The 25,489-nt window shown below is 40.0% G+C and overlaps 2 protein-coding genes across 7 annotated transcripts in view; one reads left to right on the top strand and one right to left on the bottom strand.

The window, feature by feature from the left end:
• The window catches only part of NDUFAF7 (NADH:ubiquinone oxidoreductase complex assembly factor 7), a 37,947-nt gene that overhangs the window by 7,581 nt on the left and 4,877 nt on the right, over nt 1–25,489 (top strand). For 3 of the 4 annotated variants that reach the window (XM_047854614.1, XM_047854613.1, XM_047854615.1), the window contains 8 exons: nt 6,120–6,200; nt 7,204–7,314; nt 10,102–10,315; nt 11,156–11,214; nt 12,125–12,235; nt 14,330–14,473; nt 14,881–15,054; nt 16,023–16,378. In XM_047854614.1, coding sequence (XP_047710570.1) covers nt 6,141–6,200; nt 7,204–7,314; nt 10,102–10,315; nt 11,156–11,214; nt 12,125–12,235; nt 14,330–14,473; nt 14,881–15,054; nt 16,023–16,235 — 1,086 coding nt within the window. In that variant the 5' untranslated portion in view covers nt 6,120–6,140 and the 3' untranslated portion in view covers nt 16,236–16,378. Of the gene's footprint in view, nt 1–6,119; nt 6,201–7,203; nt 7,315–10,101; nt 10,316–11,155; nt 11,215–12,124; nt 12,236–14,329; nt 14,474–14,880; nt 15,055–16,022; nt 16,379–25,489 lie in introns of those variants that run through there. The other variant, XR_007151265.1, reaches the window with a different exon arrangement.
• The window catches only part of PRKD3 (protein kinase D3), an 87,932-nt gene continuing 80,234 nt past the window's right edge, over nt 17,792–25,489 (bottom strand). For 2 of the 3 annotated variants that reach the window (XM_047854606.1, XM_047854607.1), the window contains exons 17-19: nt 24,009–24,276; nt 21,789–21,874; nt 17,792–20,683 (exon numbers count right to left, since the gene is read on the bottom strand). In XM_047854606.1, the coding sequence (XP_047710562.1) occupies nt 20,510–20,683; nt 21,789–21,874; nt 24,009–24,276 (528 nt within the window). In that variant the 3' untranslated portion in view covers nt 17,792–20,509. The remainder of the gene's footprint in view (nt 20,684–21,788; nt 21,875–24,008; nt 24,277–25,489) is intronic. The other variant, XR_007151264.1, reaches the window with a different exon arrangement.

The raw sequence follows: 25,489 nt of genomic DNA, 5'->3' as shown, positions 1-25,489 counted from the left end.
ACCCCTGTTTCTCTCTCTTCCTTTTCTGGGACCCCTATGATTCTGATGTTGTTCCTTTTTAATGAGTCACTGATTTCTCTAATTCTTAAATCATGCTCTTTTGCCTTAATCTCCCTCTTTTTTTCTGCTTCGTTATTCTCTATAAGTTTGACCTCTATATTGCTGATTCTCTGTTCTGCCTTGTCCATCCTTGCTGCTGCTGCATCTATCCATGATTGCGGCTCAGTTAAAGCACTTTTAATTTCATTCTGGCTATTTTTTACTTCATTTATATCTACAGAAAGGGATTCTAATCTATTTTTGACTCCAGCTAGTATTCTTATTATCATGATTCTAAATTCTGGTTCAGACATCTTGCTTGTATTTGTGTTGGTTGAATCCCTGGCTGTTGTTTCTTCGTGCCCTTTCTTTTGGGGTGAATTCCTTTGTTTTGTCATTTTGAAGGGAGAAAAGGAATTAATGAGGTAGAAAAATTGAAATTAAAAAAATTAAAATTAAAAAAATATTAAAGTTAAACATTAAAAACACACACATACACACAAATCAAATAGATAATGCTAGATCCTAGGTGTGTTTTGGTCTGGGTGTTGAAAGTGGTTTGACAGATTAGAGGAAAAAAAAAAAGGGGGGGGGGACGGAAATCGTTTGAGAATTTGAAAAAATGAATACACTGAAGTAGACTAAAATGAGATGATGGGGGTAAAATAGAATTTGAAATAATATGCACAAAAATCAAGAATATAGTAGAAAAAAATTAAAATATTTTTAATAAAAGTTAAAAATAAATATGAATTTTTTCATTTTCTGTATTTAAGAAAAAAGAAATGAAAAAGAAAAAATAAAATCGTTTGAAAATTTGAAAAAGTGAATACACTGTAGTAGACTAAAATAAAATGGTGGAAGTAAAATAGAATTTGAAAAAATTTACATAAAAGCCAAAAATATAGTAATGAAAATTAAATAAGAATATTTTTAATAGAAATTGAGAGTAAAAATGAAGTTTTTCTGCATTCAAGAAAAAGAAAAGAAATGGAAAAGAGAAAAAGATAAAAAAGATTGTATGAAAATTTGAAAGATTGTATGAATACACTGAAGTAGACTAGAATGATGGAAGTAAAATAGAATTTGAAAAAATTTACACAAAAGTAAAAAATATAGTAATAAAAATTAAAGATATTTTTAATAAGAATTGAAAATAAAAATGAGTTTTTTCTTTTTCTGTATTCAAGAAAAGAATTGTAAAAGAGAAAAAAAAAAAGAAAGAAAATTGAATAGATGAACCTGCTAACAGATTGAAGTAGGACTGAAATTGTTTCATTTTCCCCTAGAAGTCAGTCTATGTAGCTCTTTATAGTCCATAAATTAAGCCGATGGTGAGACTTGTGTTCTTAAAGAGCAAGGTTGGCCCAGTTGGGTGGGGCTTAGTGTAACAGCTCTGCTCTCCACTAGATGGCGCTGCTAGCCTATTGGGGTGGATTGTTGCGGCACTTGCAGGTGCATATGCGCATGCACAGGAGTGGAGAAAATGGTGCCTCGCAGCTACCCAGCCTGTTCTCCCGGATCAGCAATCGCACACCCATCCTCTGTCTTCAGCTCTTGTCCACTCCCTGCTTTTTCACTCTCCATGATCAGACCCCAGGCAGTACCTCTCTCCCAAGTTTTGTCTCAGATGCGGCTGTTTTCCCTGGCCCCTTACTTCTGAAGGACTGTGGCTTTGACCCATTGTGCCCCTCTGCCGGATGGTCTCACCAAGCAATAGCTGAATGAGCAATGGCCGAACGTCATCTGCACCCAGGAACGCCTGCTGTACCCTGCTGTTGCCGATGTCCTGAGGCTGCAGCCAGGTGCAAGCCTGTCCCAGAAAATGGTCGCAGGACAGTGTAGCAGCAGCATTTCAGGGATTATGGAAAATCACAACACACATCTGGCACCAGGCCTCACTCTCAATGGCCTTGCCCCAGCACCAGCGAATGTGGCTGCCTTCTGGGGTCTACTGGGACCAGGTGGCTTCAACAGCCTTTACCAAATGTCCTTTCATCAGTGGAACCACTTTTCCCTGTGTGGCCTGAGAACCTCCTGGACCCCACTCTTTTCCTGGGGATTCGCCCTTCCCACCAGAGCACCACCAGGTATTGAGCGGCTGAGTTGCAGCCTTTGTGCTCCCCTTGTTTACAGTCTTAATGGAATTTAAACCCTCTCCTTTCTCCCTTTTTAATTTAGTCCCTGCGGCTGTTTCCAATTTTCCACTTTTTCCTCTAGCTGCTTTTAGATACTTTTAGATACTTTTCCCGTATCTGCCCCCCCCCCCCCCCCGCCTCCAGTCTCCATCCTCTCTCCACCCGCAAAAGTGGTTCCCTACCTTCCGTGGCTTCTCGCTTCCCAAGTTCAGCTCTCCACGCTGTGTGCCTGCTGAATTCTGTGGTTCATGCTGTGCAGATTGTTGTGTTAATCCAATCAGTTTTCTAGGTGTGTAGAATGGTTTAGTGTTGGTCTGGCTGTATTTCGTGGACACGAGACATGAAAAAAGCTTCCATGCACTTCTGCCATCTTGCCTCCTCCCCTCTCTTTAACATTTCTTGTCAGGCCAGTTTGGTAATGATGATCTCCTTTATCTTGTTTTGGAAATTCTTTGTCTCTCCTTCTATTCTGAATTTTAATCTTGCATGGTAGAGTATTCTTGGTTGTAGGTCTTTTCTTTTCAGTGCTTTTAATATAGCACTCCTTTGTTCCCTGTAAAGTCTCTGCTGAAAAATCAGCTCATAGCCTTATGAGGTTTCCCTTGTATGTTACAGTTTTCTCTTGCTTCTTTAAAAAAATTTTTCTTTTTTTTAAATGTTTGTTTAGTTTTAAGAGAGAATGAGCTGGGTAGGAGCAGAGAGAGGGAGACACAGAATCCAAAGCAGACTTCAGGCTCTGAAGTGTCAGCACAGAGCCCAATACGGGGCTCAAAGTCATGAAATGCAAGATCGTGACCTGAGCCAAAGTCGAATGGTTAACTGACTGAGCCACCCAGGGGCCCCTCTTGCTGCTTTGAAGACTGTCTCTATGGGGGCACCTGGGTGGCTCAGTCGGTTAAGCGTCTGACTTCAGCTTAGGTCATGATTTCATGGTTCATGGGTTCAAGCCCCACGTTGGGCTCTGTGCTGACAGCTTGGAGCCTGGAGCCCGCTCCGGATTCTGCATCTCCCTCTCTCTCTGTTCCTTCCCTGCTCTCACTCTGTCTCTCTCTCTCTCTTAAAAATAAAGAAAGATTTTTAAAAAATGAAAAAAGAAAAGACTGTCTTTATCATTACTTTATGCGGTTTTAATTATGATGTGTCTTGTTGTGTACCTCCCTGGTTTGTCTTGTTACGTGTTCTGTGTGCTTCCTGGATGTCTGCTTTCTTCCTCAGATTAGGGAAGTTTTCAACTATTATTTCTTGAAATAAGATTTTCGCCAACCTCTCTCTCTCATCCTTCTGGGATTCTTAATAATGTGAATGCTATTATGCCTGAAGATGTTGCAGAATTCCTTTAACTTATTCTCATTTTTTAAATTGTTTTTTAAAGGTTTATTTATTTTGAAAGAGAGAGAGACAGAGCACGAGCAGGGGAGGGGCAGAGAGAGAGAGAGGGAGACACAGAATCTAAACAGGCTTCAGACTCTGAGCTGTCAGCACAGAGCCCGATGTGGAGCTTAAACCTATGAGCTGTGAGATCATGACCTGAACCTAAGTTGGATGCTCAACCAACTGAACCACCCAGGCACCCCTAAATTCTTTTTCTTTTTGGTCTTCAGTTTGTTTGCTTTTCATTATCCTGTTGGATTACTAATCTGTCCTGCATCCTCTAATCTGCTGTTGAGTCCCTCTAGGATATTTTTCATTTTAATTATTATATTCTTCAGCTCTGACTGGTTCTTTTTGAATATTTTCTATCTTCTTGTGAAGTTCTCACTGCATTCATTCACTCTTAAGTCTGCCGAGTTTCTTTATGGCCATTACTTTGAACTCTTTATTATTAGGGTTATTGCTTATCTGAGTTTCATTTAGCTGTTTTTTCTGTGATTTTGCTTTGTTCTTTCATTTGGGACATAGTCCTCTGTCCCCTCATTTTGTTTCACTCTCTGTGTTTGTATATATGTATTTGTTAAACCAGCTACATCTTTTGGTCTTGAAAGTAGTGGCCTTGTGTAAAACAGGTCTTCTGGTACCTTATGTGCGGTCTCCCCTGGTCACCAGAACCACATGCTCCAGGGATATCCCTTGTGTGGCTGCATGTGCCCTCCTGTTTATATACCACAGTTTCTTTATCCATTCATCCATTGATGGACACAGGCTGTTCCCATGTCTTGCCTGTTATAGACAATGCTGCTGCGAACATGGAGGTGCAGGTCTCTTTTCGAGGTAGTGTTTTCATTTTCTTTGGATATATTCTAGAAGTGGAATTGCTGAATCATATGGTATTCTATTTTAAAGTTTTTGAGGATCTTCCATACTGTTTTCCATGGTGGCTGTACCATTTTACAGTCCCACCAACAGTGCACAAGGGTTCCCTTTTCTCCACATCCACACCGACATTTGTCATCTCTTGTGTTTTTCATGGTGACCTAACATGAGGTGGTATCTCATGGGTTTAATTTGCATTTACCTCCTTAGCTTCTGAAAGTTAGCATTTCTCTCATTATGAACAGAGGAGACATCCTGTGGCATCAGTAATACCTGTGACTTTAACATTAGTGGAAATCACTGATGTTGTCATACCCAACAGAGTGATCGTAGGTATCTCACAATACCATTGTGCTCATCCGTATTTCAAAACTTTGTTACTTATTGGACCTTAAGTTTGGCTTTATTAACATACTTCTAAAGCTGCATATATATTATTATATCATCAGTTTAGTTTTTAAATACTGGATAAGTATTTTTCTTTTTTTTTTTTTTAACCCTATGTGTTTTAAAGTCTTGCATTTAAAAACATTGTATGAAGGGATCCATAGCCTTCATTAGGCTACCAGAGTGGTTTGTAATGCACCACAAAAACATCCCTGCAATCTTCACTTATGAAGAGAAAGGCTAGAGGGGGAGATGCTGTATGAAGTGAAAAGTTGTTTTTTGTTTTTTTTTTAAGTTGAGAGTGACTCAAGTATATTTCTGCTGCTGAGAGAGGGAAGTTAAAGCTATAAGAGAAGGGGATGATAACAAGATCCTGGCCTATGAGGGCTGTGTGAGGAGAGGCAGTGGTCCAGAGCACAGGTGGTGGGATTAGGTTTGGGTAAGAGCAGAAGGTGAAGGCATTTCATCCTTTGAGTTCCGAGGAACGAATGGGAGCAGGTGGAGGCCAGTTGGGGTCAGGAAGCTGAGTCAGTCCTATTTTGTAACATTCTTTACTTCCTGTGTAGACTGGAGCCCAGGTCACCTGCAAAGAGTAAGATGGTGAAAGAAGGGGCTTGAGGAGCATAGAGGAATTTTTAACAGAATTCTTGAGTATTTCTTGAAGTTTAGACAGTATGCTGAAACTTGGAATAGTATGGTAAATAAGATAGTTCTCTATCCCGAATAACTGTGTTTCTTGGTGAGGAACACAGATACATAAATAAATAAGCACATAAAAGGAAGCACTGCATTTAGTCTGAAGTTGGAGGGCTGGAGGAGGAGGTCAGGGAGGGTGACATTTGAGCAGATACTCACTTTTATTGAGTGTAAGATTGCCAGGGGGAAACAGGCAGGGAGAAAGGAGAGCATCTGCAATGGCATGGATTTGTGGACAAAGAGGGCTAATTAAAAAAAAAAACAACAAAAAAACTTTTCTTGGAAATAGAAACACAGTAAGCAGGATCTTACTGTGTTGGGTGTTGGGAGCAGGGAGGGGCTGGCGGGTGTGGAGATGGATGTGGCGTGGCTTCTGCCTTGATGGTCAAGGAGGGGTCATGTTGGGATAGTATAGTTCTGCAATGTGATTGGTGCTGTGTAAAGTTTAAATTAAGTCACAGTGCTTATCATGTTTATTTAGAAGACGGAACTTTCTTACCAAACGATTATGTCATTGTCATTGTATACGTTATGTAAGATTCTGGAGGGGTGTTTTACAAAACTTACTTGAAAGTTAATCCATTTTCTCCACTTTCTCTTTTTACTCAGGGATATTACGTGTATCGTGACATGCTAGGAGAAAAAGGAGATTTCATTACTTCACCGGAAATAAGTCAGATCTTTGGGGAGGTAATCGTCAATTTCAACTATAAAAGAAGCTAATATCTGGGCGCCTAGGTGGCTCAGTTGGTTAAGTGTCTGACTGTTGATTTTGGCTCAGGTTATGATCTAACAGTTCATGAGCTTGAGCCCTGCATTGGGCTGTGTGCTAAAGGTGCAAAAAAAGCCTGCTTGGGATTCTCTGTCCCTCTGTCTTTGCATGCCTCTCTCTCTCTCTCTGTGTCTCTCAAAACAAACATTAATTAAAAAAGCTAGTATCACAAACACTTGAGAGCAGATCAGGTTGTATTCTTCTGTAGTAAGTAGTGTTTTACACCTTTGCTTTTGTGACTCATCAAAAGTTTTAATTTTTAATCATTTATATGCTGGAGGAATACAGAATAATAGAGAAAAGAGAGAGAGAAAAGTGAAGGGAGAAAAGTTGCAAAACCCTGAGGAGTTCGTGGGGCGAGATGTGCTCTCAGGCCCCACCCTGCCGTGGTTGTACCGTAGTTCCAGTGGAAACCCCCCTCACAAATTTTCAGTTCTCCTCAGGAATTCCAGTTCATTGATTTCCACATAAAATCCCCCCCATGAATTTAGAAATAGAAAGTAGTACACAAGAGGAAGTGGAATCCAGGTATTAAAAATGGTAATTGTGCCTAAAAAGCCATGTAATCGTATCAGTCATATGAATGTAAAGAAATGGCATCATCTTATTTCATATGTCTGTCTGCTGTCCCAACAGCAGCACCTTTCTGGAAGTGCTAGCCTCTTCCTTGTGTCAGGGGACCTCTTACAGTGGGGCTGCCTTTTAATGGTGCTCTGTTACTAGGCTTCCTAAGTGGTGTCTTTTGTAATGCCACCTCCATGAGTCTTCTGGATGTGCATACATATATGTACATAGTAAATGACATACATGTGGTCATTGGCAAATATTTTGCTTTCTGGCGTAAAGTGCATATTTCCTTGGAGTTTTATATACTTTTACGCTATAATATTTCAGTACAGTTTTTTTTTTTCCTTGTCGCAGCTGCTAGGTATATGGTTCATTAGTGAATGGATGGCCACTGGAAAAAATGCAGCTTTCCAACTGGTGGAACTGGGCCCAGGCAGGGGTACCCTCTTGGGAGATATTTTGAGAGTAAGTAATAAAAGGAACGTCTTCAGAGTCTCGTGTACTTGCCTGAACCTTTGTTCTTTTGATTTGTTTGCAAACTTCATTGACTTCAGTGGCTTTCGGTCCTCTCCTTACCTCCTCTTTCTCTGCCAAAATACAATGTCAGAATGATATAATGAATCATTACTTATTGTTGTCTGTTTGTAATCTAAAAAGTGAGGGTAGGGAGAATGTGAAAGGGAAAAGTTTAAAACCTTTAGAAGACATCATGGGAGAATATATTTGTCTTCTAGGTGGGAAAAGAATTTGTGAATTATATAAAGGGTAGAAGCCATAAAGGTAAAGATGAATAGAGGGATAATTTCAACTACATTAAATTTAAGAAGTTATTGTTCTTTAAAGAAATTAGGAATTTTTTATTCTTCAAAGACACTGTAGGGGCGCCTGGGTGGCTCAGTTGGTTTAGCGTCCGACTTCAGCTCAGGTCATGATCTCATGGTCTGTGAGTTCCAGCCCCGCGTCAGGTTCTGTGCTGACAGCTCAGAGCCTGGAGCCCTCTTTGTCTGCCCCTCGCCCGCTCATGCTCTGGTTCTCTCTCAAAAATAAACAAGCATTAAAAAAAATTTTCAAAAGACACATAAAGAGAGTGATAAGACAAGCTGCAAAGTGGGAGTAGTTTTTTGTAACACATAAAGAACTGGTAGTTAGCATACATGAAGAATTCCTTTCAATCATTAAGAAGGTGACAGATAACTCAATAGAAAAGTCAGGCTAAAGATGTGAACAGGCCCTTCATGAAAGAGGAAGTCCTCATGGGTAGTAAAAACAAAAAGATGCTCAGACTGATTGGTAGTCAAGGAAATGAAAGTTAAAATCAGAGTGAGATACCACCGTGTCCGCAAGATTAGCACATTTGGCATCACCAAGGGTTGTTGAAGATGGAGAGATGGGGAGCAATGGGGACTCGCAGACACTGTTTGTAAGAGTGTAATTTGTGGTAAGCACTTTGAGACGTGCTTATTGGGCATCGTCTGCTAACGTCACAGTAACTTATACTGTATGAGCCAGCAGCACTTTTACTGCTAGACGTGTGCCCTACAGGAGCTAGTGCAGATGTGTACCAGGAAACATGGTCAAGAAGACAGCAGCATTATTTAGAAGAGCAAAAAAAATGGAAACAACCCAAATGCCTATCAATGGGAAAATAGATCAATAAATTGTGGTACAGTCAGACATACAGTGGAACATCAAGGGTTGTGAAACTGCATGAAATCACAGCAGAATGCACAACACTCAGATGGACCTCAGTGTCTTGTGAGTGAAAATAACAATTTGTAAAAGAATCCGGATCATATGATTGTATCTATATAAAATCCCCAAATGTCAACATTCAACAATTTGTGTTTGGTGATACAAATGCAATTAGGAACATTTATAAAGAAAGAGCAGGAAATGATGGTGGTGGCATCTGAGGGTGAGGGAGGACACATTTTCGAAGGGAAGGGTTGTGTCACTTTAACCAAAGATGCGGTATCTTTCCATGTATTGTTATTTCTAGCACTCTACCTAATGTTTTGTAAAAACACTAAAGAGGAGGAATATTGTTTATAGTACATGACAAGTAATTGTGTTTGTTAAACTTTTGTAGTTACACTGTTTTGGAATCCATTAGGCTTTTAAAAACAAAAACATATTCAGTATACATTTGAATGTCTTGATGCAGTATGATTTTTGCTTGAAATTTGGAATCAAAGGATTTTTAAAAATGACAGATACCCTGATTATATCATATTTGGGGGTAAAAGAAATGAACCACTGTTTTATGTTTCCAGTGTTCTATTTTATCGCTTTAAATTGGCAAAGTCATTTGAATACAAAATACTTAATAAGGTTCTCAAATAATATTGTCTTGTTTCAGGTACAATAAAAATCAAGCCCACAGCTCTTAAAATGCATACAGGATGCTTCTTTAGGTCAAGTCCTAAGAACTTTAAAAAGCTAAAGAATTTAAAAGAATGTTAAGAAAATGGACAAAGACATAATTATGGATTTGTTTTCATTTTTTGATCATAATTTCTGAAGGATTTTTCTCTTGGGAAGTTTTCCATTTGTAGTTTCATTTCCAAACGAAATTTGGAAAAATTGTCTTATTATTAGCCTATACCTGCTTATTCAGATCTCAAAAATAGGAGGCAAATCAGCAGTGAAAATTACATTCAAATGAAAAATACTATTGGCGTACTTTATGCCTTGGCATTGAATTTTTAGCATTGAGATATTGATAAAATATCAGTGTACTCCTTTTTTCTTCATGTTTACAACAGTTATAAATGTGTGTGGCTAAAAAAAATTAAAAATTGAAAGAACTGCGAAGTTAAACTGTCAAGTTTTTAGTGCCCTTCGAATTTGATTTCCTGAGAACACAGTTGAAACATCTCAAAGATGAGATTATTTCACAGACATAGCAGCTTCATAAAATCAGGGGGATATATACATTTCATGTTTTTGTTCTCTCTTTAGACTCCCTAGTCTGATTATTTACTGGATGCTGAATCTTTAATGTTTGTTAGTCTTAATTCTAATTTTTCTCATTAGGAAACCAAATTGTGCATTGTTCGTCTTTCATGTAGACTGTAATAACTGATAGTTTATGAATCTCACGGACTGCTGGAGAGTGGCTTGTGTGAAGTTCCTCTGAAACCAAATTTTACTTCTGTGACATGAGCAAAGTGTTAAGGGAAATGGTTAGAAAACCTAAAATCTACTCAACACATTGTATTTTGCCATTTTTTTCTTTCTTTTTGTATTTAGGTGTTCAGTCAGCTGGGATCTGTGCTGAAAAACTGTGACATTTCAATACATCTGGTAGAGGTGAGCGAAAAACTGAGTGAGATTCAAGCATTAACACTGACTGAAGAGAAGGTCCCTCTAGAGCGAAATCCTGGATCCCCCGCATATATGAAAGGTGTTACTAAATCTGGGATTCCAATTTCCTGGTACCGAGATCTGCAAGATGTTCCAAAAGGTAATTAGTTTACACTGCGTGATGAGCTAATTTTGATTACCACCCATCCCAGCGATGATAGGCGACTACAAACGTGTAGAGCACTATAGTACGTTGATGCGATGCCACCAGGACCCTTACTCATAGGGAATAGCAAATTTGTTTCTAGAAAGTAGCATTGTATTAAAAAAATAACATGCCTAATAATAGGGAGAAATGCCTTTCATATGGTTTTGCACAAAAATGTAGATAGATCCCTATTGTACCTTTAAGTTTTTCCTGACCCCTAAGATAGCACTGTCGCTGAGGCAGTCCAAGGCGGTGGGGACTGATGGAAGCAGAGTTAGGTGGTTTGAGTTTAACTGTCTCATCTTTTGAACATCCTTGCTTACCTTCAGAGAGGTGGGAAAATCCCTGCACTCTGCAGGGACCATCCACTATGTTGATGGACCTCTGCTCCCACCTAAAGTGGTGGTCTGACCTTGGCAAGCGACCTCGGCGAGTCCTGGGCTCAGCTGTCTCAGATGATTTTAGGAAGTTCAAAGCCTCTTTTAGCTAACAAATTTGGGTTCTAATTTCTTTCATGCCCTGTGGTGAATAAAGGGTTAAATTGATAATTGGGATGTTTTGGCCGTCGGGTCCGGATATGTGGAAAATAAGGACGGTAGTAATTGGTCTTGAGCGTGTTCTCAGAGTAGGCGAAGCAGTGCCTGAGGTGGATGATTCTCTGGTAGCGATGGTTGTGGAAGCCACCTCAGGTTCCTACTCGATCTGCTAGGCGCTTTCTTTTGTTGATGTTCAAAAGAACGATTAGATACTGCCTTAATGCTGAAACTATGTTTTCCTTCTGTTTTTAAATAGGGTACAGCTTTTATCTTGCACATGAATTTTTTGATGTTCTTCCTGTGCATAAGTTTCAGGTATTGATGGGATAAAGTCATATTTATAATTGAATAACAAAGGGGCTTATGTTGGAAGAATAAACGTGAATGGTATTTGATTACTGTTAAAGTTAACTCTGTTTGGAATTCTGATGAATATAAATAATTGAAAAGCAAAAGTAAAAGGTTAAGTAGAATCTTAATTGTCTTAGGATAACTATTAAGAATGTTTATTTCCCATAAGAGACTCTTAAACACAGAGAACAAATGGAGGGTTGCTGGAGGGGAGGTGGGGGGGGATGGATTAAATCGGGGATGGGCAGTAAGGAGGACACGTTTTGGGATGAGCACTGGGTGTCATAGGTAAGAGATGAATCACTGGAATCTACTCCTGAAGTCAAGATTACACTGTATGTTAACTAATTTGAATTTCAATAAAAAAGCTTATTTTTCCAAGGACAAAGATATGTGAGAATATAACATGGTAAATGGCTTTATTGCAAGGAAGGATTACATTTTAACCAATAGTTTTGATATCCAAAGATTAAATTTTTTCCTCATTGAAACTGAAGTGAGCAGACTTAAGATTTGGTGGTAATGTATGTGTCCTGGTAATTTTTAAGGCTAAGAGCATGCATTGATTTGTTAGCAAAAGCTTTTGATTAGTCCTTCAGAGTCTGTTTTCCATGTTAGGGGGCACTTTCCATGCTGCTTAGTTTATCTTCAGCTCCATCACTTATCTAACCAATACTAGTAGTTTTCATCTGTCCGTCTTACTGTTTGAAGGAATTGAAGTAATGCCTTCAAGTGATTTTAAGTGGTAAAATCCTTTGTAAATGTTAGTCATCTATCTTGTATATGGCAGGAGAGAATTAATAGTTATTTTGGGGAGGCAGTTTTGAGGAAAAAACTTGTAAGAATTAGTTTTTATGTGTTATTTTGTGTTTAGAAAACTCCGCAAGGATGGCGAGAAGTATTCATCGATATTGATCCCCAAGCTTCTGATAAACTGCGGTTTGTTTTGGCGCCTTGTGTCACCCCAGTGGAAGTCTTCATACAAGTAGGAATACCACGCGAATCTTCATAGTCTTGTTTTCTGAGTTACTGCTTTACAGGGGCCAGGAGAGATTTGCTCATAACATATGCGGCGCATTTTATGAGTGGGAAGTGCAGAGGCTATCGAGTCAGGAGCCTGGGGTAAAATCCTTTCTTGGGTGCGTGACCTTGACGTAACAGGGAAGTTAGTAAGCACTTACTCTGCAAGTTCTTCACCTTCTCCCTTCACTCACTTCCCTACCACTCGGTGATAGTATTGCCTACCTGATGGTACAGTAATGCAACAACTGTTTAATGAGTACTTTGTATATGTGACTCTGTATTTTCTCATTTAATTCTCAAACGATTATGTAAGCTTCATTCTACACTGCCAAAATGGTTCATGTGCTGCTGCTGCTTTTGCCCTCAAGGAGTAATCACAAGAGCCATTCTTGTGTTTAGGGTTCAAAAAACCCTATACTTGTGAGGAACGTTTAGGTTTTGGATTGCATGTTGTAAAAAGGTCTACTTTTTGGGCCATAACTAAGTACTTTTTCCTCAGAAGTTACTTGTTTCAAAATCACAGGAGCTTTTAAACATGAACCTATCAATTAAATTTTTTTTTTTTTCCAGAGCATAATTAAATTCAAATAGCAACCTGAGTGCTTGGGGGCATTTCTGTTTTTTCATATTCTAGCTTCCCAGTTTTACCTGAGTGAGAAGCAAATTCATAGCTACCAAGAGCTAACCCCCTGCTCCTGGGAGATACAATTGTTTTCAGTTCTTGGCTTGAGTGAGTGGTACTCACGAGAGAGGGAGCGATGACTTTCCCTCTCTCTCTGCCCCTCCCCGACTCGTGTGTGGGCGCGTGCTCTCTCTCTCTCTAAAATAAACATTAAAAAATAATAAAGCTGGGGGCTAAGTGCTTTATTGTTTGATTTAAGCCTCACAATAAGCCTTGTGTGTACATGATGAGGAAGCACTCTGCAAGTTGAAGTAACTTGTTTCTAGTAAGCAGTACGAAGAGCAGAGACTCAATTGCTAAGTGTGTGTGACTCCATACCTGTTAGCTCTGTGCCATTAGAGGCAAGATCAGGGCAGGTCAGTACTTCATTTTTTTTTTTTTTTTAATATTTATTTATTTTTGGGAGACAGAGTACAAGCAGGGGAGGGGCAGAGGCAGAGGGAGAGGGAGACACAGAATCTGAAGCAGGCTCTAGGCTCTGAGCTGTCAGCACAGAGCCCAACGTGGGGCTCAAACCCAAGAAGTGCAGGATCATGACATGGGCCTAACTGACTGAGCCACCCAGGCACCCCAAAACTTCATTTTTAAGAGTATATTAGGAAGGAACAAAAGTTAATACAGGTTTTCATAATAAAGACCAACGCTTTTTCCCATTTTCTCAGGAGTTAGTGTAATGTCATATATACTAGTCAAGTTGACAAGTTCTAATACTGTCATTTCACTTTTTAGACTAATGGGCACTAAAATAAATAAACATCAAAAGAATCATCTAGACTATTAGGCACTTATTAAGGACCCTTAGTAAATAGTTGAATATCTTGGGAAATTATGGCCTCAGGTACAAGGTCATGAGCTGAGGTTTCTAGACAGAGGGCATATCATTGGAGTATCTTTTGCCCTAAAAGAAGGTATCAAAACATACTTACTTGCTAGGGTCTATCTTGTTATATTGGATTTATATCATTTGTTCTTTCAGCACAAATTTTAGAGCATCTGTTATTTGCCAGGCACTATTCTAGGCAGACAAAAATTCCTTTCCCATGCATTCAGCCCAGGGGAATATATTTATATGAATTACGAGCATAATATCACCATAAATAAAACTATAATGAACCAGCCATCTAGGGGTTTGGGAGGCATATGCCTTTTTATAAGAGGGATTAAAATTAAAGTATCTTTGTAAACTTAGTGGACGGCATCAAAGCACTAGGGAGTTCCATATAATAAAGAGGACGTCATGTGGAAAGTTGAGTGTGGACAACATAATGTGTATTGAGAAGGAGTGTATTGTAACCAAGAAATGCTCATTATAGAAAAACCCTAAGGAAACCGTTTTTTCAGTGATGCATTTTGATGCAGCTGTTCCTTTACTAGAGTGATGAAACGAGGGATCACGTGGAAGTGTGTCCTGAAGCTGGTGTAATTATTCAGGAACTTTCTCAACGCATTGCGCTGACTGGAGGGGCTGCGCTGATTGCCGATTATGGTCATGATGGGACTAAGACAGACACCTTCAGAGTACGTATAATTCAGCAAGATGACTTCTCAAAAGTTAATTGGCGTGCTCTATTAAGTTTTTAGGTTTGAAACTCATTGAAGATCTTTATCTTTGGCTTCTACAGTGGCTAGCATTGTAATATCACATTGTTTTGTCATGAATATTCATTTATAGTATTATAATTCCTTCTCTATTCCATCACTGTGGGCAGCATCTTCAGGCACTCCAGGCGGCACTTTATATTGGGTTTTCCACATAGCATCTCATTTGAAGAAAGGGTGCTGTTTTAAGAGTTTGGAAACCACTGATTCAGGCTACGTTTTTCTTTTTAACAGCTGTTATGTAAAATGTACTAAAATGATAGCATTTCCTTAATCTTGATAACCACAAAAGGACAAAAATTCATCATTTTAAAATTATTTTCAAGGGATTTTGTGGCCATAAGCTTCATGATGTCCTTATCGCCCCGGGAACCGCAGACCTAACAGCTGATGTGGACTTCAGTTATTTGCGCAGAATGGCAGAGGGAAAAGTAGCTTCTCTGGGTCCAATAAAACAACAGACGTTTTTAAAAAACATGGGCATTGATGTCCGGCTGAAGGTAATGATTTATTTCACTATCTTAAATATTTCAATTTTGTAGTATTTCTAATGTTACGCTATGTGTTAACTAACTGGGATTCAAATAAAAACTTGAAACAAAAAATTTTATATTTCAAAAAAACCTTTTTTTTTTTTTTTTAATTTTTTTTTTCAACGTGTATTTATTTTTGGGACAGAGAGAGACAGAGCATGAACGGGGAGGGTCAGAGAGAGAGGGAGACACAGAATTGGAAACTGGCTCCAGGCTCTGAGCCATCAGCCCAGAGCCTGACGCGGGGCTCGAACTCCCGGACCGGGAGATCGTGACCTGGCTGAAGTCGGACGCTTAACCGACTGCGCCACCCAGGCGCCCCAAAAAAACCTTTAAAATAATAAGTACGTCTGGCCTCAGCGCTCCTATTGTTAGCCAGATGCTTGGTATTGCTATTGTAGGGTATGGTGGAACCAGATTGCCTGTTGTGGCGGGGGAGCCTTGTAAGTTCCTGTGTTTCTGTGTGAGGTAGATTTAAGACTTCCAAATGGTGTTTGTGTTTGTTAAGAAAACTTGACTGTGTTTATCAGTAGATCAAACCACCTGGGAATATTTGCTAAACCTACAAATCCACAGGTTTGGGTCTTGGCAACCTACGTTCTCCCCGCCCCCCCAGTAATTTTTATTTTTTATTTTATTATGAGAGAGAGTAGAGGGAGAGGGAGAGAAAATCCTAGGCTCCATGCTCAGTGTAGAGTCTGACACAGGACTCGATCTCATGACCTGAGCCAAAATCGAAAGTTGGACGCTTAACCGACTAAGCCACCCCGGCACCCCAGCAACCTGGGCTTTTAGTGAGCACCCCATGACTCGAGGCAGGTGATCAGAAATCCCATCTTAAGTAGTGCTTTACTGAGTGGCTAACAGTCATGAGTGTTGCTGCATGTAACTAGGAATCCTTCTGGTTATTTCTTCTAAGAAGTTTTTCCTTTCAGGTTCTTGCAGACAAATCAGATGAGCCATCCAGGCAGCAGTTACTTCAGGGGTATGATATGTTGATGAATCCTAAGAAGATGGGAGAAAGATTTCACTTTTTTGCCTTGCTACCTCATCAGAGACTTCATGGTGGAAGCCATCCGATGAATGCGTGTCAGTCAAAACCTTCTCCGTCACCTGTAGCTGGGTTTGGTGAACTTGCCTGGAGGTGATATCTCAATGTGGACGTTTTACCCCTAAGTCTGCCTAAGAAAGCAAAATAAAGGGAACCCATTTACATATATCACAGGTAAAATCCATATCGCAGTATTTTATGTCTCACAGCCAATAAAAGTAGCCCATTTTATATACAGTACAACTAAACATTGATCTTTTAAGGTTGTGTGTGGCTTTTGGCACAATTGTGTGCTTTCAGCTTAATGAAACAAGTTACCATGAAACAGAGTATCCTTAATTTTTTTAAAGTTTATTTTGTGGAAGAGAACGTACATGTGAACATACTGGGGAGGGGCGGAGAGACAGGATCCCAAGCGGCCTTCATGCCATCAGTGCAGACAGAGCCTGATGCAGGGCTCGATCCCACAACTGTGAGATCGTGATCTGAGCTGTATCAAGAGTTGGACACCTAACCAACTGAGCCACTCAGGCACCTTGAAATGAATATCCTTTAATTAATAAGGCTAGTTGCTGTATTTTTATTTTAAAAAGTAAACATGAACACTGATTGGTTTAGTAAAAACTGGAAATCTAAGTGGCCTTTCACAGGGGATGGGTTAAATAGAACTGTCCATAAAGTACTTTTAAAAAAAGAGGTAGAGTAGTATGTCCTTACCTCTAAGAAGGTAGTAAATGAAAAATGTGGTCAAGTAAAAATGTTTTATAGTTATGATTCCATTTTTGTTGGGGAGAAGCTGCATTTAAAGAAATGCTTAATTTCATAGAAATTAATAATGCAGACTGGTGGTTTTCTGTGATAGTTACTTATATATAAAAAGTGAGGGAAGGATGCCAGTAATTACTATCAAATATGCCAGCGTAGCCTCTCTGGCTCTTGATTTTGGCTCAAGTCCTGCTCGCACGGTGGTGAGCCAGAACTCAACGTCAGGCTCTGCGCCGAGAATGGTGCCTGCTTAAGTTTCTCTCCATCCCCCTGCCCCTCCTCTGCTGTATGTGCACACGTGCTCACTCACTCAAAACAAAAACAAAAAGCCCAACATGGAAGTGGGTTTGAGGGGTAGAAATTCATTCTCCTTTGTGGTATTTAAAATTTTTTACCCTATGAGATTAAAGGAAAAGAATACCAGCCATGTTTTGAACTTACAGCTTAACTGTATTCGAAGTTTGCTGGCGGAGTGATCAACCCTTGGTTTTTTATTGCTTCTCTGGCTTCCCTCAGAACAGGACTAACATTCTGAATCTCACTCTTAAAATGAAGATGGAGGCCTTATTTTTCACGTGCTGCCCAGCCTTGGGCCATTCATAGCCACCCTTATTTTTTTTCTCCCCGCATTTTCTTTTCTCAAAAACTTGGTTGGGAGAATTTGGAAGGTGAAAATGCCTCATATTGGCCCCTCTCAATTATCTAGTAGTTTTACATTTAATGGGAGGAATCAGGCAATGCCTTGTATCTTAGAACATTTACTTTGAATGGTACGTCTTCTAGCAGTGGCAGTAGTTGAATATCTGATGATAGTTCCCGAAAATCTGTAGTTGTAATTACTCTAAACTTTCATTCCAAGAAATGAGACCTCCAGATAATTACCTCAGGTTTCATATAAATTGAAATGAGTTTTTTATTTTAGGTAGTTAAAAAAAAAAAATCAGTGTTTTAAATATAGCATTAGTTCCATTTACAAATACTATTTCCAAAATAGTTCTTTTACCAAGGCCTGGGAAAACAACACAATCTAATAAAATTTTCTTTGGATACCTCTACTAGAGATAAGCTCAGGTTTTCACATAGAAAAGTATGGTGATATGGAAATACATTTTATTATCAGGTTTCTTTGAGGATATTTACAAAAGTGGGATGTAACAAAAAATATAAAAATGTACTGAACAGTGTCATTATAGACTACTTTGTACATTACCAAATGTTTCTAACAATTATTTCTTATACAAAAACAACTTCAAGACAAAAAGGTTATGCAGGTTATACAGTATCTGGAGTAAATTACTCCAAATTATCTGACAGTGCCTTTACAAATTTTTTAAGAAAACTTCTTAGGCATTCAACAACACAGACACAAAGAGTGCAATTAATTTCATGGCTTGTAGTTTGATTACATAAGTAGAGCAAACCATTCCAGTTAATTTTCACCTTCTGTAGTAAAACCACAATAGGGTGCCTAGTGACTTAGAACTACTCCATTTTAGCACATTGATATAAACAGACTTAGTTTGGACACATTTGGGAAGCCATCCTTTCCCACAGGGAAATTATAGTTCTAAAAGGTTTTGTGAAATTAATTTGGATTAATTTTTTAAACTCCTGTAGGAGAAGAAAATACCAGGAGACACTGTGGAATGTTTCCTGGAGAGGTTTATGGGAGGCAGTGCAGCAACATGGTTAGGAGGGAGGAAAGGGACTAGAGCCACACTGCCTGAGTTCAAATCCACATACCAACTGTGACCTCCAGCATCTAGGTACTTGATTTTCCTGTGCCTCAGCTTCCTTATCTGTGAGATGGAGTCCATAACGTACTCCCCCTCGTGGCTGTCACGAGGGGAACTAAAGACATGTTGAGTTGAAAGCATGGGAACCACGTTTGCTACTATCTCCACAGTAATTTTAGTCCTAGGTAAGGGAGTAGCTTCAGGGATCTCTTAAGACCCTCTCTTACACTGTATACAGGGACATTCTTTTCCTTTGCCACCTCAAATTCAGTGGGCAGTGATAGTTAACGCTTTTATGGTTTTTAGTTTATTGAATATGGATATGTTCTTATATATCTGATCATCACAACACTGTGAGGAAAATAGAGGCAAAGGTTATAATCTTCGTTTTTTAGACTGATGAGGAACTTGAGGCTTAGATTGGAGCCAAGACGTAAAAGACTGGATTTCCTGACTCCCAATCTTTTGTTGCTCTTTTTGTAGGAAAAAAACTTACAGTGATTAATGAGGAGTGAAAAAATAAAAAGCCGCTAGTTTTTTAATAAGTGGGTGGTGCTAGATCTTGAACTTTTTTGTGGGGGGGCGGGGGGAACTATTAGTAACTTGTTAAAAGCTATGGAAAAATCTAACCTCTTAAATATTATATCTGAGTAGAAAAACACTTCGTTAGCTGGTTGCCAGTGCTGAAATGTAAAAAAACAAAACAACCCCCCCCCCCCCCCCAATTTATAAGGCCAGGGCTACGTGATCAGCAGAGCAGATGAAAGAATAAGTGTTTCATGCTCTACCCCACCCACTCTCCCAAACTGCTTGAGATGATTGATTTACAAACATTCTGGATATCTGTAAAACCTTCCAATAAGCTAAGGGAAGAAAAACTGGATACGTTCTTTGCTGTTTCCTGCAGCATTAACTGATCCTGCACTGGCCTTACTTTTAGTAATTTTCTTCCTCAAATTATTCAACTCTGTGTAAAGATAAACTGTGTAATGAAAGTTCCCACCTAAACCTACTGAATGTCAGAAACCAACCATGGTGTCACAGAGCTGTGGGTCACAGATACGGGAGTTCGAGTACGCAATAGGGGGGCTGGGCTCCGAAAAGACATACTTAACTACCTCCGCACTTAGACCAGTGGGTTCTCCCCCCAGGTTTGTAGTATCATTTGACCCCAAAATTATCTTAGAGGGCCTTCCAATATACTCACAAAAGGTGACAACTTAATTTCTATCTTGTAGAGAGCACGTTAAGAATTTCAACTCCAAAATGTTAGGGATCACTGTTTTGGAGTCGACTGACCTAAAGAAAAAGAAAAAGGTACAAGAGTCTAGAGCTCCTCTTCTAGGCATGCAGGGAAACCCCCTCAATGCCTCTGTGGTCAAATATTTAGAGTTCTCACAGGAAATCGCATGCTGGGAGCCCTTCCTCAGTTCTCTCTTTAAATGCAAACCTATTTAGTACTCAACTTTAAAACTCTTGTGTGATTTGGTCAAGCTATACAATGGCTGGACTCTAAGCCTGCCTTTTTCTCCTTTTTAAAAAATAATGTAACAGGAAAGGGAAGATAAATTAAATGCCACTATACTATTAAAGTGAAGGATTAGGAAAAAAATATAAAAACCAGTCATTGCTTATGCTATAAAAATTTATGAAAAGCTTCATCTTGGTTCCGTTATGTGTTCTTATTACTCAGTTTCCCCTCTTGTACCTTCTCACGATGAACTACAGTATTGGTGTCACGGATTCCTTATCACATTTCCCCGTATCTTCGCATCCTTGCAGATGATAACCTACAAAGAACAACAGTTGTGTGGCAAAGTATCAGTCCATAACGTGAAATCCTTCCTTACTGACGTTAGCTCATTGACAACTAAGGATCTTCTTCCATATCATCTGGATTGGGAGCCATAATGAAGTGCTTTGGGTACACAAGATTGTGGGTGTATGCATGTATTTCCCAGCGGGCATCATCACTTTCGTGCGTAATGTAACGTTCACCAATGCGAGTTTCAAATTCTCTAAGGTCAAGCCAAGTCTGATAGTCCTAGAAAAAAATGGAATTATAAACTATAAAAGAAATAAAATACGTTGAACTTTTTTTTCCTAACCCCATAGCTGCAAAATTGACAGTCTCTACTATGAGTACTTGCTATACAGTAAGTTCCATTCGTAATATTTTAAATTAGCAATGTTAAGATACTTTTTCAAATTTAGAGTCTCTAATGAAGGAAGTAACTAGTTTCTAAAACTAAAACTAAAACAAAACTGCCTGGGGCTTCTGAGATGGCTAATAATAATCACTAAAACATTCTGTTCTAAATTCTGACCTTATGCCCCACCTTACTCCTCAAAATAGGGGAAAGTACTTAGAATCTACTATCAGGATAATTTAATAATCACTGCAACCGTGCATTTGTTTTGAAGTTAATTCTACCTGCCAACCTCCACCCCAGTCCCCTTTAGAGTAGTTCTAAAGCTTCTCTTTACTCTGAAGCTCAGGGGTTCCTTTTAAGAAATCTATGCAATAGCTTTTGGGGGAATTAAGCCAAACTATTTTATTTTTTTAAATGTTTATTTTTGACAGAGAGAGAGAGACAGAGCATGAGTGGGGGAGGGGCAGAGAGAGAGGGAGACACAGAATCTGAAGCAGGCTCCAGGCTCTGAGCTGTCAGCACAGAGCCCGATGTGGGGCTCCAACTCACAGACTGCAAGATCATGACCTGAGCCGAAGTCGGATGCTCAACCGACTGAGCCACCCAGGCGCCCCTGAGCCAAACATTTTAAATGGCATTTCATATATCATTAGTGCAAATATGAATCTTTTAAGTGGGCATCTTAAAAGCAAAATCTATTTGACAAAATAACATGCTTATTTTACAGAAAGGGGAAATGAAGCATAAAAGGCCCTATATAAAGGCTAAATCATTGCTTTCAGTTTATGGGAGTTGAACTGCCTATCAGTTCTGCATGTGAATGGTATACAGCAAACCTTCCAGAGATTCAGCCATAGTACAAAGTAATCACTGAAGAACACTTACAATATTCTAAAACGTGTAGAATCTGCTGATCTTAGACTAGTTTGATTAGGTGAGACACATTACAATGAATGGCTCCAATGGGGATCACCAGAGAGAGATTTGTTTTTTTACCTGCAGCCAGGGATGGCTGAGAGATTTGTCCACACTGTAGCGCTTTCTCATCTTCACTTGAAGGAGGTTGTTTATCAAGTCAATTGCTAAGAGGAGAGAAAATCCAACCAGTGAATTGGGTGTATGGGGCACCCACACATACCGTGACTCTGCCTGGAAGGCATTCAAGCCACAGAAATACAGGGTGGACGACTTTTCTCAAGAACATGGCCTTCCCGCTGACACGTTAGTGGCCCGTAAACGTTCACTGAATTTACAGCACCTATTTTATGAAGTGTGCCTGTTTTGTTACAGAGGCGGTGTCGAGTACAGGTTAACAGTGTAGACTTACTGCGTGTGCCAGAGGGTCACTTTCCTCCTCTGTAACATGAGGTTATTGAGAAGATGAAATAACACACATAAAGGGCTTAGAACGGTGCTTACTTAGCACATAAGTGTTAGTATTATTATTTGCAAATGAATTAAAAAACTGATTACAGACTGACGTGTTGTTGCTGTCCTCCAGTGACACCGTTCTCTAGTCCCCGGCTTGGTCTGCAAGGGAGCCAAAGCCACTGCCTTGCCTCTACAGATGTGGCCGGACTTGCACGATCACTTCTCATCAAAAGTGCATACTTAACAGGTTTTATACAAATATGTTCATGGTGTTTTGGTGTGAGTGGGGAGATCTTGGCATACTTATTTTGCCCACTTATTGAAGAAACAGAATACCACAAAACCAAAACCACCATGTAGCTACATACCGACTTCCACCTGTATGACGATACACGTGAAATACCGACACTAAGGCCTGGACCCAGGGCTGAACCAAGGGGAAGAGTCCCATTATACCAGTTCTGTTTCTCTTCTGCACACCACAGTATTTAAGTATGAACTTCCCTGTGTTCAATACTTCAAACTTTTATCCATTGTTCCTTAAATGGTTGTCCACCATGTGCATCAGTCATTTGGGGTGTTTATAAAAATGCATTCCTGGGTGTCATTCCAACTGGTAAACTGGAACCTCTGAGATCTAGCCACAGGTTTTTGCTTTAGTACGCTCACCAATTGATTATTCTGAAGTCTACAGACCACACTGCCCCAGGAACTCTAAGAGGATTCTGGGAACACCCAGACTCTCCTATATTCTTCAATTAGGTATTCATTACAAAGAAAGCCTGCTACTGCCTTTACATGTTGTTCCTCAAACCTTCCCAGTTTAATGGACTGTCAAATCCCCAAGATTAGGTCTGGTACTTTTGGAAAACAAAAAAGGCCCGTGTTCCAAAGGTTGGCTAAATCCAGGTGGGGGTATTCCCCAGTAGGGTTCTATTCAATATGGGGCTGTTAAAGAAGTGTGTGCCTTTCCTGTCAGTGTCCGTAAACTAAAGAGACCCAACCAAGGCATTCTTGATGGGTACAGAACCAGGGCCCGCAAGCTCAAAAACCTTCACCAGGCAGGGAAAACAAATGTTACCATGCCTCCTAGGATTGGTCCACAGGGGAGCTGAAAACTGAAGAATGTCTATATCATTCATTGTAGGTATAAAGAACCTGAAATACAGGTCTCTGAAAATAAGTAATTCTGAAAAGAAAGAATACTTCAGGGAGAATATCTCCTCCTAGTAGCCTAAGTAGATCTTACACAGTTCAGAGGAGGGGCTCTGGGAAGACTTCACAGATGAGCCACAGGCTAAGGGGTCCCTGAAGGACTGGAAGGATTTCAATAGTGAGGAGGGAATGAAGGCAGGGAAAGGTCTAAGCAAAATGCAGAAAGCAGCTGAGAAGAGTCAGCAGCTAGGTTTTAGATCAGGAGCAGTGGAGGGGAGGGCAGAAGGTGAAGTTGGGCTATCTCTGAGAGACCTACAGATGCAATGTGGTTAAAGGGAGGCCGAGATGTAAGGGCACAGTTAAGATGGAAGGAGGGTTTCCTGAAGACCGATCTGGCAGCAGTGGTGACTGGGAAGCACCGTCAAAGAGTCTAACGGGTAGAACCCTAGGTATTTTTGTAGTTTCAAAGGGAGGAAATTGGGTCCTGGGTTAGTGCTAGGCGTGGGAACTTTAAGGAAGTTAGAGACGAGACCGTCAGGAGGAAGAGTGCTCACAAACTGGTAACTGGTTGAATTTGGAAGAGGAGTATGAGAAATTAAAAAGAGAAGTCAGAAGAAATAGGCTGATCTGGGATCACAAAGATTTTTAGACTAAAGGGCACAGAGCTATAATTTTTTTTTTTTTTTTTACCTTCACCAGAAATTTCTCTCCACGGATTTGGTGGGTACATAAACGCAGCATTTTGGATTTGGTCATTTATATCTTCATCTTCATTAAAAGGAAATGTGCCACTGAGGCTCACATAGACGATAACTCCCACTGACCACATATCTAGAGAACGGTTGTAACCTTTGCTCCTGAGCACTTCAGGGGCTAAGTATGCTGGAGTCCCCACCACAGACCTCCTGAATGACTTTTCACCAATGATGCGTGCAAAACCAAAGTCACATAGCTTCACCTGCAAATTAAAAAAATGTTAGTTTTGTATTATTATCTATGTGTCAATCTATTCTGCCTGTCCCTAAATGATACTGTATAATTTCATTTTTAAAAGTTATGTTTTTTTTATTTTGAGAGCGAGCAAGCAGGGGAGGGCAGAGAGAGGGAGAGAATCCCAAGCAGGCTCTGCGCTGTCAGTGCAGAGCCCTAGGCGGGGCTCAATCCCACAAACAGCTCATAACCTGAGCCAAAATCAAGAGTTGGACCCTTAACTGAGCCACCCAAGCTCCCCGATACTGTATCATTTCAACACACTTGCCAACTGTACTGATCACGAATGTCAAATGATTGTCGATAGGGAAATTGTAAAATATGCTTTTCCCAAAAGGCAGATACATTTATGGTCCTGTGATCTTCTGCCAACATGGTATGAAAAACTTCCCTAGTGCCTATTTCAAAAAACCACTTTGAAGTTTTAGCTTCCACAATGTCAAATACCAGCTGGGTGCTGTAAGTGGTCACAAAGTTTTGTTCGTCTGTTTTTTTTTTTTTTTTTTTTTTTTTTTTTTTTTTTAAATTTTTTTCCAACGTTTTTATTTATTTTTGGGACAGAGAGAGACAGAGCATGAACAGGGGAGGGGCAGAGAGAGAGGGAGACACAGAATCGGAAACAGGCTCCAGGCTCCGAGCCATCAGCCCAGAGCCTGACGCGGGGCTCGAACTCACGGACCGCGAGATCGTGACCTGGCTGAAGTCGGCCGTTTAACCAACTGCGCCACCCAGGCGCCCCATTGTTCGTCTGTTTTTAACATTTATTTACTATTGGGAGACAGACACAGAGCATGAGCAGGGGAAGGGTAAAGAGAGGGGGAGACACAGAATGCCAGGCAGGCTCCAGGCTCTGAGCTGTCAGCACAGAGCCGGATGCGGGGCTCGAACTCACAAACGGTGAGATCATGACCTGAGCCAAAGTCGGCTGCTTAACCGACTGAACCACCCAGGCGCCCCTGGTCACAAAGTTTTTTGATGAAATGGAGGGTGCTGATCTTTCAGCATCTGACTTTAAAGGAGATAATTTTCTGTGAAAAGGAATTATAGGTTGCGTTTTTAAATCCTCAGTGACTTCACAGCGCCTGAAAACATAAAGGCCCTCAGTAAATGTTTGCTGAATGAAAAATAAGTTGATATTTTAAAACTTACCCTTTATTTTGTTTAATCCTAGAACCTATATT

This window comes from Prionailurus viverrinus, chromosome A3 (genome assembly GCF_022837055.1).
Source record: "Prionailurus viverrinus isolate Anna chromosome A3, UM_Priviv_1.0, whole genome shotgun sequence".
In the NCBI taxonomy this organism is placed as follows: Eukaryota; Metazoa; Chordata; class Mammalia; order Carnivora; family Felidae; genus Prionailurus; species Prionailurus viverrinus.
This window is presented reverse-complemented; position numbering and strand designations above follow the sequence as displayed.